This window comes from Aythya fuligula, chromosome 3, assembly GCF_009819795.1.
Source record: "Aythya fuligula isolate bAytFul2 chromosome 3, bAytFul2.pri, whole genome shotgun sequence".
In the NCBI taxonomy this organism is placed as follows: domain Eukaryota; kingdom Metazoa; phylum Chordata; class Aves; order Anseriformes; family Anatidae; genus Aythya; species Aythya fuligula.
In genome coordinates, this window is record NC_045561.1 from 38,719,052 (window position 1) to 38,735,549 (window position 16,498).

General features: G+C 40.0%; 1 protein-coding gene across 1 annotated transcript in view; it reads left to right on the forward strand.

Moving 5' to 3' along the window:
* THADA (THADA armadillo repeat containing) overlaps positions 1-16,498 on the forward strand; it is a 161,199-nt gene that overhangs the window by 130,424 nt on the left and 14,277 nt on the right. Inside the window, exon 36 of the mRNA XM_032184350.1 lies at positions 1,750-1,881. Within this exon, the coding sequence (XP_032040241.1) occupies positions 1,750-1,881 (132 nt within the window). The remainder of the gene's footprint in view (positions 1-1,749; positions 1,882-16,498) is intronic.

The window sequence follows — 16,498 nt, forward strand, 5'->3', positions numbered from 1 at the left end:
GGCAGTAGGCTTTAAATGTTTTTGGTTTCTGTAATAATTTGAAGATAGCTATTTATAGCTTTCTAGTTTGAGTAGCTTGAGTCCACTCATATAGATGGGATGCAAATTTTTGTTAGGCAAGAAGAATGATAGTATTTGTTATGCTGCAGATAATGGTGTTTTTCAAAAGTGAGTAGTTTATTTTGAGATGTCTTTTAAGAGATATTTATAATATTAAGGAGAGCAATTTATTATGCTTGAAATCTTAGTAAAGCGAAACAAACAAACCAACCTGTAAATAAAAGCCCACAAAGCATCAGTGGACGGCCATTTAAATTGGCTCTTTGCCCTGAAAATCGGACCTGGGTAAGAAAGATGCAGAACTAATCCTCCAAACAACCTAGAATTGCCAGTCTGGGGTTCTTCACAGCTCTGAAACTGTCAAGTGCTGCAGCGAGAATCAAAGGCATGAGCTCCTCTTGAGCTGCAGTGATATAAACCCAGAATCATTCTGTTAAGGGGGTCATGCACACACAAACAGTTTTGATTTTTATGCCTCGTTCTGCATCAGCTCGTTTGACCACATATTCCTGAAAGCAGAAGCTAAAGAAAAATGCAGTTGTATGAATTGCAGCTGTAGTCTTTCTGATAGGCTTCCTTGAAGTACATTCAAGGCTTCCTGAAGTGCATTCATAAGAGGAGGGCCAGTGCAGGTCAGCATGTACTGGATTCCCCCATTTCTCCATCATGTTGCTCGAGTGTTCAGAAGAGTCTTTCTGGAAAATGCATTTGCAGTCTTCCACCTCTGGCAGGTACGATACCAACTTGTCTAGGTCAGAAAGCTGGTGATTGAATGTAGAATAGGATAATTATTCTGCTCCAGCTGTGCCAGTGTAACATTACTGGGCATATTGTGCTATAAAAAAGCAACTACTTTCAGAAATTATTATACTCCATGCTATTCCCAAATAGGCAATTCATATGAAATACAGGAACGCTTCTTCTGCCTGTGAAGTAAAGCCTCAAGCAGTTCATTTTGGCCAAGCAGTGCAATAGACTTAATTGTCTGGCCAGCCTTGTAACATAAATCTCTGATAGACCTGTTGATAACATGCTTGAAGCAAACCAGCGCAGCAGTGAAGCAGCCACTCTGTTGTTCTCTGCAATCACCAGAAAGTGATAGTATCTCACAACTGACTGCCTCTAAGAGGGATGTTCCAATGGATTCCTTTAACCAGGATGCTCAACAAGAGCTGAAGTCAGTCCACTTTAATCATACCCCAGCAAACCTATGAATGCAGTGACTTCTGCACTTCAGCTGGTCAGCCTTCATGGGGCACCCCTAAATGGCACAAGGGTTCTGTAAGCTGTGTACAGCTTGTGATGTGCATTGCCTCCAGGGTGATAGCTGGAGTCTGTCTGAGTTCTAGGAATTACAGGAAATAATAGGAATTATGCACTCTAGAAACTATAGAAAATTCAGAACACCCAAAACTTACTTAGAGCAATCCCTTAGAATGCAACTGGAATGGAGTGATCTACTGTTTAAGCCAAGCTGAGACAACCACCTAGATAAAGTTCACACACAAGCAGAAAAGATTTTTATTATATTCCCAGTTGTCTTCCTAGTGGATTGGCAGTGCATTTCTCCTGCCCTTAATTCAGTGTTTAGCTGAATTTGTCATGTTTAAGGGTGGAAACATAATTATGTAATTTATTTGAATGTTTGTAAGAAATGGAATTCTATTTTTTCTCCATAAATACATATAGGTCTCTCTGATACCCTTGCGATGTGGAAATGTGTGATTCTTCTGCTGCAGAATGAAGATTTGGTAGTAAGGGATGCTGCTTCTGAGGTTATACAAGTGGCACAGTCTCAGAAAAAGAGCAGTAAAGGAACAGGTATGTTAACTTTTCTTCAGTTTTCAGTAATATGAGATACTTGAGAGACAGAAGTATTTCAGTTCTCATCACAAAATTCTTGCTAACTGTAAAATGATCCACGTATCTCACAAACGCCTACCATGGAAGATAACAGTAAGTTGAGATTTTACACCCACCATGCCTTATTATTTTGTTTTTACTGTTCTTGGTATAATTTGCAAATGGTTATATGGGTATGTAAAAAGGACAACAGCAGTGTTCAGCTTTATGGTTCTTGCTGTGATGAGTCAACTATCACATAAGGAGTAATGCTGGAAATTATTTAATGCCAGCATTGCTCAAATACAGCACAATGGAAGACACTGTTTGGGTCTCTGGTCATTATATAGCCTGGTCACAGTGAGGAATCCGGAAAAACAGTATTCAACTCATTGATTCTTTATTAGACCTTGAAATCCATTTAGTTCCAGATCAACAAATACAATTCTCAGAACACCCACAATGTGCTTTCAAGGACGAGGGCCCTTCTGTCTGCATGCCCTAGTTTACTCAACCCTGGTAGTTTTAAAATAGCCACAAACTTGAGTAGGCTTAACTAATTAATGCACTTTGCTTCGAGAGTCTTTGCTGAAGCATTCTTCTGTGTGCTGTGAATAAATACGAAAATTGCTTCCAAGCTGCTCTGTCTCTGGTGGACCCTCCTGGTCCGTGCCATTCACTAATGCCTGTACCAGCTTGGCTGCAGTCAGTACAATGTGGTCGGTCCTCTCCACGTGAACTTCTGCTAGACTGTTGATAAAGCAGCTCTGCGGTTTAAAACAACCACGGCAGTAAAAATGTGTGTTTTCTGCTGCTGTAGACAGAAGTAGCTATGAATGTGCTCATGTGGCAGATATAATTTTGAGCTGGCACTGTTCAGGCACGGTGCTGTGGGGTAGGAGAAGGAAAAAGGTGGGATGTGTTAAAGATGGCTTTCATCATCCTCTGAGTTCCCACAGCTCTGATTCCAGCACACTCATCACAACTCTGGTGATTTATCTGGTCCCTGCTACAGCTCTGTTGAGTATCAAGAGTCTCTGCGTATGTGTCTCAGGTCCCTGACAGCGGCATTTTGGGGCTATCCTCAAATACCTCAAGATAGTACTTTCTCTGGAAATACTGCAATGCTGTTCTCTGGCTCCTGTGTTTCATCCCCTTTTCCTTGTTGTGTCTGCATACCATGGGATACTCCCCTATAGCTGGATGAGATGTTAAGGGCTCTGTCTTCCTAATTAATACCAAGGTGATACCAATACTGCCAATTTGTTAGAGCATAAGTGGCCGTAACTGAGGAAGTAATATAATTGGTTTTTATTCTCAATATTCCTAATTAGGATAGAGACCCCCTCCCCAAACTTGGGTTAACCCCTTAGTTATACTTAGTTTTGCCTTCCTGTACTTTCACTTAAACTGCTTCTAATGAAATCAACATCTTTTACCTGTTGTGAATAGCAAAGTACGCCACTTTTGAAAAGAAATAATAAAGTTTCTTTCCTCTTTCATTTAGCATTTCTATTATTGTTCCTTCCTGTGACATTTTTTCCTCATTAAACTCCTTTTATTTCTCTGTGCTTTGCTTTCTAGCTTTCAGGTTAGGAGGGCAAGGCTTCTCGCCACTGTGGCTTTCGTTTACAACCAGATAAAGATGAGGATTACCTTCTAACGTTGTTAGTTGCTTTCATTTACACTCTGTGTCGTGTTCATGTGAGATAACACAGTATGTTTGGGTCTGGGGTTTTCTGCAGACATTTCATGAGTCATTAGTGCTCTCTGTCCTGGACATTTTTAAATGACATTCAAATCTCTCTGTATGTTTTTCTCAGTTTTCATTCTATGGAAATCTGTTCCTTTATCACAGCACTGATTTTAAAATTTCTAAGCTAATACACCAAAATTCACTAGAAGCCATAAAACAGCTCTTTATACCCTTGATTTGATAAAAAATTGTTGGATATTTTACTCTGACTGACTTTTCATTTCCATTATGCGATGATAAATCCATATTGTGGCCCAGCGGTATTATCATGCGATCAGAATGCAGGATGACTCAGGAGACCAAGACGAGAAGTGGATGACCAGAATGCCTTTTCCATACACTCTGTAATTGTTTTATCGCCATTAGCACTAGTTAACATGAGAGAGTAAGCGGTCTATTATAATTTCAAGTTTTTAAGTTCATCAAATGTTTTTGTGCCCTAGTAGACTTTATATTTCCAGAAACAAAGTGGTTGTTGCGAGTGTCACCTTTTACTGTTGTTAATTTGCTGCATACAAAGTGGGAATGCTGCTCACAAAATCCAAGCGTTGGATTTGCCAGAAATGTTGGCACTAGCTTCGTTATATCTGCTCTTGACAAAACTCTCACCTGTGTGTACAGCGTGTAAAGCAGTAAGCTGTAACTGTAGAAAGACTGAATTGTCAAGTTAGGGAATGAACACCTTAAGTTTCGGATTTATGTCTGAGATCCAAAGAAATCTCTGATTATGGCCTGATAACTCAGATTATGCCTACGTAATTGATAACTGATACAAGCTGGCATCTGCTTTTCCTGTGGCAAAACGCAGCATGAGAGAGCACATACTTGTACGCAACAGCTGGAGTGAGTCTGAATTTTTATTCTGCTTCAGGAGGGTAAGATGTTTGAAGCTGGACTTCTGTTAAATTGTAATAAACTTACAGATTATTTGCATAGATTGTAAACACAACTGTTACAGGATATTTTTCCCTTGCATGCATGTTCCTGAATTACAGCACACGTGTAGCAATGTGACTGTGTCACATAATAAGTATTCTCAGGTCATTTATAGGTGGTGAAACTGGAGGCAATTGGTCCTTTCTATTAGAGTGGTTTCACTTCCTGTAACTGCTCCTATCTTGTGTAATTCTTTGAAGTGTTACGTGAGCTCCTGGAAGGGAATACAAACTTCGTTTCTTGTTATTCCCTCATGGCTTTTAGTGAGGGGAAAAAAAACAATACATGTATCCTTGAGTAACTGGTCCATGCAGCTTTGGATCACTCAAATGAAGAGAGCAGTAACCTTGCAGAGTCTGAAACCCAGGGTAACAAATGTGATAAAAAAAACTCTGTCAAAATTACAGCCCCCATTTTTAGCTGAAAGGAGAAAAGCTCAGAAGACCAAGCACTGACACACAGCAGGGCTCCTATGCTCTGCCCTCCTCTCCCTCAAAACCTCCTACAAAACATGTTGTTTTTTTTTATCGAAGACAATGACTTCCCCTGATACTGGTAAAGTTCATTTTTATTTATGTTATTCGTACAGAAGAACTTGATTCAAATTTGTAATACAAGTAAAAACTTGTAATTATGGGGGGGCAGGGGGTACTGAGGTTGGCTGGCTGCAGTCATTTTCAGAACAGAGCAGGTCAAACAGAATCCTATCTCACTAGAAAGGAGAAAACCTTTTGTTTTGCTTGCTAAAAATAACAGCTTAATAGGTAGTTAAGGTTTTACTGATAACTTGGACAATATAAACCTGATCTGTAACTAGAGGTATTGCATGTACACTTTGTTGTTGTTTCCTCATGCGTTGAGGTGTAAACTTCTGGGGGATTGTTTTATTCCTTTAGTATGAGGGAGGGTGCAGGAAGTATTGTATTCAGTGTAAATGTAGAATAGCTGCTTTGAAATCTAATTAAATTAGTGACCCATGGCTGTGTAAAGTCTAGACCTATTCACAGCAGCGTTGCTTATCCAAGAGGGTTACTCCTTACAAGAAAGCAGATTATTTAAGTCACATGGAAGGGGTTTACTTTCTCTACTGATGAGTGCTTTGCTGAATATCCTGACCAATTCAGTTGCAAGAAGGAAAGTTGTATTCATTGTTGTCATTTTCCTCTGTGGGTTTTTTTTATCTAGAGAAGTACTTCCTAAAGTAAAATTGTTGGTATTAGAAAGCTTGTTGGTATTAGAAACATTTAGATAAACCATTTACCATTATAGCTAAGCCAATACAATTCTAAAAACCAAATAGGTTTAGATTAATCTTTATGTTGCTAAATTACCAAATTAACCTGAAATTGGTTTAAGAGCATTTTTAGTGTTGTCAGCATTTGCACCAATTTAACTGGCTTGATTCAGCTCTGACAATTTTAAAAGTGAAGGTGAACAATTAGACTCACAGAGCTGAATAAATCTTTAAATGCGCCTGAATGACATAGGAGCCTAAAAGTCCTTTTGAATGTGATTGAGGCCTTGGGGAACCTCTTCCAGTATTTAGTTGCTCAGAGGTTGGACTGGGTGATCTGGGAGGTCTCTTCCAACCTAGATGATTCTGTGATAGTGTGGCAGAGCAGTACAGGACAGAGGACAAGTTAGCTCGCTGGTGGCTGCGTAGCTGCAGCAGAGCTTCACACAGCATGCGGGGGGTAACTGGGCATGCCCCGAGCAGCACAGTCACTGGACACACAAGCATCTTAGATAGTCAGTCCAGTGTTGTTGATATTTCCCTTGCTTCCAGCACAACTCTGCGGATAGGTTTGTGGCTACAGATGATGTAGTCACTTCTGAACACATTGCTGATAAACTCACTGAACAGAAGTTCAGGTACATTGATCCTGATCCTTCTGTTGCCATTCCACATGCAGTAGAGGGTACTTGTACTCTTGGGTCGGGAGTTTCTTCAAAAAAGGCAACGCAAATCTCTCTTTTCTTCTCTTCCAGCATGTTGTTCCCTTCCTGATATATTAGACTCTTAACCTTCAGTAAAATAGTGAAGATGACAAACGTGCTGTTGGGGAAGGGGCGGCACAGGTCTGTGTAGCAGATTTGGTTGAGGTTTTGTGGAAATTGGGTATTGACCACCGGTTTAGTGGCCTCCAGTGTCTCAGGCATCCCCTACTGTGTCAGACTAAATGCATTCGGACTTGCCTTTCTGTAACTTTTATTTTGCTTATTGACTAAAGAGTGTAAATGCGTACAAAGGGAGAAGTTAAAATGTGCTGCTGGGGGCAGGAGGGGAATCATTTAATCAGATTAAAGAAGGAAACCTTTGGAGGGTAACTTTGAATTCTTTGCGAGGCTTCAGCATTTGGCTGAATAAAACCTGTCTATTTGTGCATCACGCTGTCTCAGTGACAGGAAGAAAAGCAAAGCAGTTTGATTCTTATGCCTTTTTCCCCTCACGTGAATATAGACGGTAAATTCAAATATAAACTTTTTTATTGTAAAGTAGGGGTCTCTATCATGCAGGTGTGTGCAGAAAGGCCTATTTAATTATCTTTTTGGAGGTGGGGTGTGTAAATAAGCCTTTAGCAGAGGTAGGAAAGGAGAAATTAAGATCAGACCATATTAACATGTGAAAGAGAAGAAATCTTGCTTAGATTTATGTTCTTTGATACTATTTCCTAAAAAAAAAAAAAACAGTGTACAGGAGTTCTCATACACGTGTGCCCTAACAAGATCTCATAAATCACTCAGAAGATAGGAGGTAACTCAGGCTGTGTGATATTAACGTAGCACAATGGTCTGGCATTCATCATCAACACCACAGGTGATATCAGCAAATCATGGATGAGTGGCATGATCTCAAAACGTGTACCCCAAAGGTCCTTTATGACCAATCCATGAAGTATTCCAGAACATTGGACTCAGATGAAATCTGCTAGTGAAACAGCTAAGCGTAAATGCTGGGCAAAAGTCAATGCTAAAAATACCAGTGTTGGTGGTGGTGTTCAGATGCATGATAAGAGCATCCCACATACGACACAGGAAACAGTAAAGAAATGCATTTTACTTTGATTATTGCCTCAAGTCCTTGTTGGCATTTGAAACGGAGTGTTTGCAGACTACTCCTTAAAGTACCTAGAAACCTTGGCCCTAGCAAAAGGAGCTGTTCTTCCACATGTTTACCTTTCGGTGAACATGTTAAACAGATTTCTTAAAGCTTGAATTCATCACAACATCGAGTTAACCCTTTCCTACTCCCCAGACTTAACTGTTACTTACACAGTGCCGAGTCCTTGCGGGGGGAATGGAGTTGGCGAGGAGCCGGGGGTTGGAAGCTGCGCACCACCGCGTGCACTGCGCTAGCTCTAAGTCCCTACCTCGCGCTCTCCTGGTGAAGAAGCTAAAGGAGAAGGACTGACGAGATGTGCAGAATTCTCTGTTCTGTATAACCAACCTGGGGACAGATCCACTGCTCTTGCTCTACTTTGGTGCTGGCGTGGCTTTCTAGAGAGGCAAACGGGAGGAGTGTGGTGAATAAAACAAGTTGGGTTACTCGCATCCTGGACAAAGATTAACATATAGGGTTCAACTTTTCTCATGCACTGGATGACTTGCCCTGATGTTCAGGTTAGGCTAATAGACCTCTTTGTAAGCTGCGGCCTCAAACAACTCCTTTAATTGCATCTCTTAAAACCAGTTCTGGCAGCTGCCTGGCTTTAAGAAATACATGGTAATTACCTGAACGTAAACTAGGGAACTGCATGCATGCACTGTTTTGAGGATGTATTAGCAAGAGTCTGTGGCAGGATCACAGGCGTTAGGTTTCCTCTTCTTGGTTTAAGTAAGACTTGTGCATTTTATTCTCTGTTTAGATTCTTTCGAGATTGATGTAAGGGTTAAAAAAAAACACAGGGTCAGAACTTGGCTGTAGAGTGTGCTGTGCTGAAACTGCCTGGAGCTCTTCCACTACCTAACCCCAAAATGGAGACTTTTAGTGCTGCATGCAGAAGATTGAACATTTTCATTCTAGGTACATGACACTGAACGCTGCTGTGTGAAAAGCTAAGAGCTTCCCGCAACTGAATCAATTTCAAGACCTTCCAACTGCCCTGGGTAGGAAAAAAACAAAACAAAACAAAACAAAACAAAACAAAAAAAAAAAAAAAAAAAAAAAAAAACAGCAAATTGGAAAGCTCATCTACAGAGTTCTTACTAACACCTGTGCTTCTTAAGCTACCTTGAGAGTCTTTTATAATTTTGGAGTCTGTTGGCTAGGAAAATCTCCTCAGATCCTGTGATGTGTAGCAGGGCTCTTGGGAACTGTCCACAAGTTCTCAGAGCACTGTGTGGGTTATTGAAAGAAAGCTGCTCATCATGGTAGCCAGAAGATGGCACGTTCCTGGTATTGGAGACAAGTGGAAAGAAGGTTAATGGAATTTTTTTCTGGGATCTGCTCCGGTATTTATTTTGCTTTGTCAGTCTCCATACCTGCATTCTGGTAACCAGATGCACAACTCAACAGAAAGAGCTGGATTTCTAAACCTGCTATAAAAGAGTTGTTTGAGCCAAATGTTGGGATTAAAGGGGAGGAGGCGTTTATCCAACTGGCCCTAGAGTAGTGGAGAGCAGAGAAGGGACATAGACAAGACCCACCCAGGCAGAAGCAGAAGAGGTCACGATAAAAACTAGAAACAACCAAAAGCAGAAAAACCTCACAGCAAAGCAGAGCTGCTCCTGTTGCAGAACAAGATGATTTTCCACAAATGACATTTATTTTAAAAATGTTGTGCGTGGAGACAGTGTAATATCCTATATTAAAAGGATGTTGCTGTGTTCTTCTTGCAACCTCAGTGGCGAAGTGTGAAATAGCAGCAACAGTTTGCAGTATTATAATCAAACACGGTGTAGGACTGTATTCAGAGACACTGCAAGGAGGTGAAAGCTCTTCAGTTATGTTAGATAAAGCGCGTTGAGGACGGGAGGAAAGGTCACACAGCTGTGTGCGTGTTCCTGGGATGCACTGATGGGGGGGGAGCACTGCTGGGAATGACGGCAAGGCTCTGCACTCTGAAGTGCACTGGATGTTACCAAAAAGTACCATAGGCTGTGTAAGGCAACATTGCAGATAACGTCCTTACGCTGTCGGTAATTGTAGGATCATAAGTAGAGTAGGGTTCACAGAGGACAACGTGGTGCTTAAAATGGTGCATGGTCGGCCTTCTACTTAAGGGACAATACCTCTAGCCGTTTCTATTTTTTTCCTCTTCCATACTTTTAGAGGTGAGTACTGTACAGTGTAGGATTTATGCAGGACTGTTTAAATCCTGGCAAACTGAGTAGACAGTAGTGCTCGTCAGCGACTACCTGATGACATGACTATGATGACCTTACATTTAAGAAACGTGTTCCAGAAAGCAAAATGACACGTGGTAGAGATTATGAAATACTTACTGTGGCTAGAAGCTATAATTTGGTGTTTTTCACATCTCCTGTAATAGTTCTAGGATGGGCACAATTACAGGTCAGTTGCAAGGATGAAAGAATTGAGGTCTAGAAGTGTAAATGAATCTGGTTTCTCTGCTACAACAAATTTGGTGCTGTTCCAGGAGCAGATTTGACTTGTAGTCTAATTGTACCATCTTTTTATGCTAATATGTGTATTCAAGGTCTTTAACATTTCTTTTACAGCTGAAGTTCTAATTTTATACCCCAAAAATCTCATATTTTAATGAAAACTTTTGGAAAATCTGATAGGGAAGTAATTGCGGTCTATCAGATTGTATTTACAACATGATTGTTTCCTGTTTCAGTGGTGACTCTTGAATTCAAATTTTAGATATTTTCCCGAGATACAGAGGAAAAATAGGCTGAAAAAGATAGAAAATGGGCTTCAATATTTTGTTCAGAAAACTCTTTGGAAGTCAACTTTAGGCTTAGGAACGCATAACTGAATGTGTTGTTTCCCTCTGTTTTTGTTTTTGTTTTTGTTTTTGTTTTTCTTGATGCCATTTTTTTCTTTACTTACAAAACCAGAATAGAAGAAGGCTGTTTATGATCCCCACCTTACCTGCTAAACTTGGAGTCTTTGCCTGAGTGAAATATTAATGGAGAGCCATTTACTTGAAGCCAGAGAGAATTCACATCCTTCCACAGCTATTTATGACACTTCATAGACATATGAAACCAGGTTTTCTGATGTATTCTGTAAAAGTGTTGTCCCCGTTAACAGCCATGGGCCCTCTTGATAGAAGGAAACTAGCACCATTATTGATCTTCTGCCTTTAAAACACTGCACTTTATTTCTGAGAGAGATCTATGCTATCTTAGTCTTCAAAAAAAAAAAAAAAAAATCATGTGTGTTTTATTGGCTTGCTCTTTACTGTGACCAATTATAGAAAAAACAAGTAGCAGTGATAATTGTATTTATTGAAAAAAGGTTTGCAAGTCAGGCCACTAAACTAGGCAAAATCTGCCTCTCCAGTAGTAAACAAAAACTGAAGAACTGATCATGTTCTTCTGAACAGAGTTAAATCATGCTTTCTCTAAATGAGCTGACAGTGCAGAAAATCTGATGCTTTGTAAGCCTTTGGAAAAAAAGCATTCTCTTTATAAGTGAGTGGAAGAATGTCAAGGGATGCTAGGGGAAAAGAAATTGTAGTATCTGCCCTACACCAACTTGTTCTTAAAGGTAAGTCATGAAGAGCTGTGGTGGATTTTTAGTTTGTTTAGTCAGTTGGTTTTATTCTGTTTTGCTTTCTGTAGCTGGCATTCTACATTCACAATTTGGGGCATGCTGAGAATCGACAATGTTCAGCTTCATCGTCATATCTAGAATTTTGAGATGAGATCTCAACAGAGGTGATAGAAGTTCCATGATATATGAAGACTGCAAGCCCTAGCATAAAGCTGTGTGACATTTTGCTATGGTATTCAGTATTCATACCAAGATTCAAATGTATTACTTGAATAAATGGACTCCAGCTTTACTGGTTTGGAAAAGCTGAAATGAAAATTTGAAATACTGTTGTCCTTTATCTGTAAAAGCGAAGTCTGAGCACACACTGCACTGTTTGGAGGCCAGTTGCTGCAGTTCTATAATTCACAGAATCATAATTTTATTCATACTGCTCTTTCCCTTTCACTCTTGCTAGGAAAGGGTGAAACTATCCCAATATATTTATTTTTGAAAGACCAGTTGCTACAAACTTGAGCAATTTGATACAGGACAGTTATTCAAAAACAATATATTTTTTAAGGCAGATTGTAGCAAAACGGTCAGACAAAAACAACAATGGAAAAGAAAGCCTGTTACATTAAGAAGAGTTGTTCAATGATTAACAAGTAGGGAAAGGGAATAGGCGAAAGAAAACCACTAGAATTATGAAAGGTAGTTACATACAATTCAAAAGAAAATAACTTATTTTTACAGGGAGCTCACTGTCTCGTAGCATACAACCAGGCATTAGCCATGATTGAAATCTGGGATAGGGAAGCTGGTGGTAACTTGTCAATCATTCATTATTTGGCATGGGTGAAAGCTGGCGCTGGTGTAAGCAGGACTGTGCGCAAAGTCTTGAGTTACTCATAACCTGCAACTGTCCCCGTCCTCCTCGGATTGCTTAAGACAGAGAAGGTCACATGAAGGAAAAAAGTCAAGATGGATGTGGCCCAGCATCTCTGATATTTTTGGTATCTCGACCATCTCCCTCACAGGGCAGTGGAGAGCAGTATTCTGGAAGGTCTGATGTGAAAGATGAGCGAGAGGCTTGGCTACGTGCATGCGGGCACACGTGGTGTGCTGTGGAAATGCTTGGATGGGATAACAACTGAAAGCATGTGATGCACTGGAGAGCTTGCGAAATTTTACAAGTTTGTAATTACTTAATTTCATATCCTTGTTACCTCATAGCCCTAAGTGTGCAAAACTTTTAAAGTCTTATCTCAGTACTGTAGGCATCTAGTTTGCACACTGCTCATATTTAGGTTAAGTAGATTATAATTTAAATATTCATCTGTATTATACATAGACTAGGAAGATGTATGCTGAGAAATACGTGTCTAATGCTATGGGTCCATTATTTTTTGGAAATATATTGCTCATGGAAAACCCTAATTGACAGCTGCGGAAGAATGAAGGTCTTTCAGCAACAGAGGTGTAACAGAGATGTCAACAGTGCATGTTTCTTCTTGTTCTGCCCTATGCATCAAACTTCATCATAAAACACCAGCTCTGAAAACATGACACTGATAGCCTGCACAAAGTATTTGTCCCCTGCAAGGCCCAAGGCAGGCCCGTAGCATACTTATATTTATTTGCAATGTCATTGTGCACCGAGAGGTGTTTCACCAAGGAGGAGGAGACAATGCACTTCTGCGAGCAGATTTCTGCACACCATTTCATTTGGGTATGTGTGGGTGGGAGTGAGGCAGGGAACGTAAATATCTTTGCAGACCAACCTAAACCACCTCCTTGTTTTCACATAAGTCAGCATTCAGCATTTTTAATGACCGAGATAGAACCTACCAGTGCCAGAGCCAAAGCAGCACTGTAGAATGAAAGATGCTTTTAGTGTATTACCAATTCCCCGAGCCATAGCCTTTCCACTCATTTGGTTGCTTTAATTAGTGGTGTGGCGGGGGTGGGGGTGAAAGCAGTCGTGGGACACAATGGGCCCTTACTTCAAAACCTAAGATGTGTAAAAGTCAACTTCTTTTTTCCTATAATCAGTTCCAAATGAGCTCTTACAAGGGGAACTTGGAACTGGCTTGGCTGAACAAATTGATTTCTCATGCATGTGAAAGTCAAGTTAAACATCCTTGGGAAGCCTAGAAATTTAAATTTCAAGAATTAGATTTTTTTCATACAGGGCTTTTGATTGTTAGATGTAGAACAAGACTGTTGAAATCATTTTGAGGAGCAGAATTATTTATGGTAGTTGCTTACAGTACCAGTGTAATGCCACTTTCGCATGTTTTTAATTTTGGTCTTTTGCATGGTCTGTGCTGTGTTAATGATCACCTTGTCATGCTAGCAGTGGAAAACGTTTGTATAAATAATTCCCACTGGTAAGATGAAAGTGTTAACAGAAATATTTCAGTGAAGGTCTTGATTAACTTATACACTTGGCTTGATCACAGCAGAGGTTAGACTTACAATATCTTATTACCAGGACTAATAAAACCCATTCATTTTTTCATGCTCTATGTTAATTACCCTTTTACTTTCCCTCATGTGCAGACACACACAAAAGCTTATTGCATGTTTGTGTTGAAGACCACAGTTACACTTAGTAGATTTTTTCTCACCATACTCGTTTTTACAAATTCATTCCCAAACAAAACTTAGCATGTAGCTGTTTAGACTACAGGGTGCTCAACTTAACCTACATTTGCTGTAAACATTAAAAGATGGATTTTTTTCTCATTTCCTCCTACTTACTGAAAGGCCTATCTAGTGTACAGACATAAAGATGCACAACAAAGTTTAAATTCCATGATATCTTTAATTCATATTCCCCAAACGTAAGTTATTCAAGTAAATCACCATATTGCAATATAGTATATACAAACACGCCATATTCTCTTACCACCACATCTCAGAAATGTCCAGAAAACAAGGCATGTCCTGTGATTTCTGAAGTCTAACGGGGGTAGAGTTAAATAAATGGTATTAATGAACAAATCAACGGTCCTTCAGAAAACATGTTTCCAATATTATTTTCCTTTTTCTAAAGCGATGTGTGATGGACAGACTAGTTTAATCAGGGAAAATCATAGTGAGATGAGAAACGGTCTCTCGGGTTATGTCCCAAAGTACTGAGGACTTGATCGTATGGAGCTGATGACTTTGAACTCCCATAATGTGAGGTTGGTACAAACCCTGGAATAGAAATTCAGCAGGATGTAAGGAGATCCTGGAGTTAGGGAGGTAGGTTGTGGCCTTCCCTGGAGCAAGCTCCTTTGGAACAGGTGGACTGAAAAATAAGATACTACAGACAGAAAGAGTCTTTGTGGTAAAGATGTATATGTCTGTGTTAGAGACCTGGGCCAATATGGGGTGTAACTGCGTGTGGCATCTTTAAAAGTTCCTTGAGCAGTGGAATGAAAGGAGATTATTTTTTTTTTTCATGGATTTGTTTTGCGGATAAGTGGATTTTCGCATGTTTAATCACTGAAGTTTCAGCTTTTCACTAGGTGGGATGGTAAGAGGGTCTCTTTTCCCTACCTAGCTGGCTGGTTACGTAGAAGCAAGACTTCTTGTTTTGGATTCCTTTATCCCTTTTGTCCGTCAGGGTTGAAATTGTGCAGCTGGTTTAGAGGTTGTGGTGGGAAACCACGTACGCAGGAGCACGCCTGCTGATTTCCTTATTTTTTTATTTTATTTTATTTTATTTTAAAGGGGGGGGGAGGGGGGACAGACAGAAATCCCTTTGATGTTGTTTACTCTTACAGACTGCCAATGTGATTGGAAAAAAAAATACACCAGCAGCGTGACCAGCACTGTGACTGTTTTCTGTGCAATAAGTGCCACCTACATCTCCACCTCCTCCGACTTCACCCTCCCAATTTCTAGCACCTTCTCAGCAGAACTTTCCTTGACTTCTGTTAGCTCACAGCCTATTGCTTTCTTTTTTTTTCGTCTCCATCTTCTCTTTATAATTTGTCTTGTAAATCAGATTGTGTATTTTTATAAGCAGGGTTGATGGTCTATTGGTAGCGTTCCCTGACACTTCTCATAAAATCTTATTTTTCGACTACTCGTGTTAATTCTTAATAGTTGGTACTGACATTTGCCATACTGTGAAGAATTTTATTTTATTTTATTTTATTTTATTTTATTTTATTTTATTTTATTTTATTTTATTTTATTTTATTTTATTTTATTTTATTTTATTATTTATTACGGTAGACATGAATCTATATGTGAAGTTAGGGAAGCATGCTTTCTTTATGCAGGCCACAAAAAGAATTTCAGGCCTTTTCTTTTGAATTCTCTAACATTTATGCATTGAAGCAAGCTACACTGGTAAAATATGTACAAATTTCGCTGAGAAGTAGGACTATAAAATGTCTTGGTAGAGACTTTAAGGAGCCTAGAAGCTAAAACCTGCAAAGACTTTTGTGTTCACTAAGCAGCTTAAATTTCTGTGCTCCTGCAGCACGTACCTGTGCTCCCAGAAGGAGCCCCAGAAGGACTCTGCAGTTGTTGCTGGGGGCAGCCGTGGGCCAGGCTGCCTTTACGTGCTTGAAATGAAAACTCCTGCACTTTCAATAATACCTGTGGGTGGTCAGCAAATACGAGAAGTGTGCTGTCATTTCTGGTTAGGGAAGGGAAAATGGTTAATCAGAAAAATTTCTGTGGGCTGTTGAAACAGTCGAGCTGAACTGGTGAGAGTAAGGGAGCTGGAGCTGGATCCCCGGTCTGGTTAGGTGAGGAGCCGCCTTCTTGCCAGTGTGAGAGGAGGAAATAAAGGAGGAGAAAGATCTTTAATGAAAATCGTGGTGAGAGGAGGCTGGACTGGGTCCAGCAGAAGAAGAATGTAGAGGATAAAAGGGGAACTTTCCTGCATTTTGGGATATAGTGTGACTGGAGGTGGTTAAGAGGCTGAGTGTCAAACCCTGAGTTTTCAAAGGAAAACAAGAACTTAACTGGCCAAGATAATTAGACATGTGTTATGATACTGGGGGGTCTGCTGACAGGGATTAGATAGAAGACCCGGGAGCAGTGCTGTCCATACACCACACATCTTCTGCGATGTTACCATTCCCTCTTACTATGCTAGTTTCCAGCTGCAGATGTCTGAGTGGCCAGGCTTGTGGTACCACTGTTTCTCTGACTCATGAGCTTCAATATAATGTCATATTACTTGGGTAAGGTACAGATTTCTTTTTCTGTTTTTAAATTTGAAA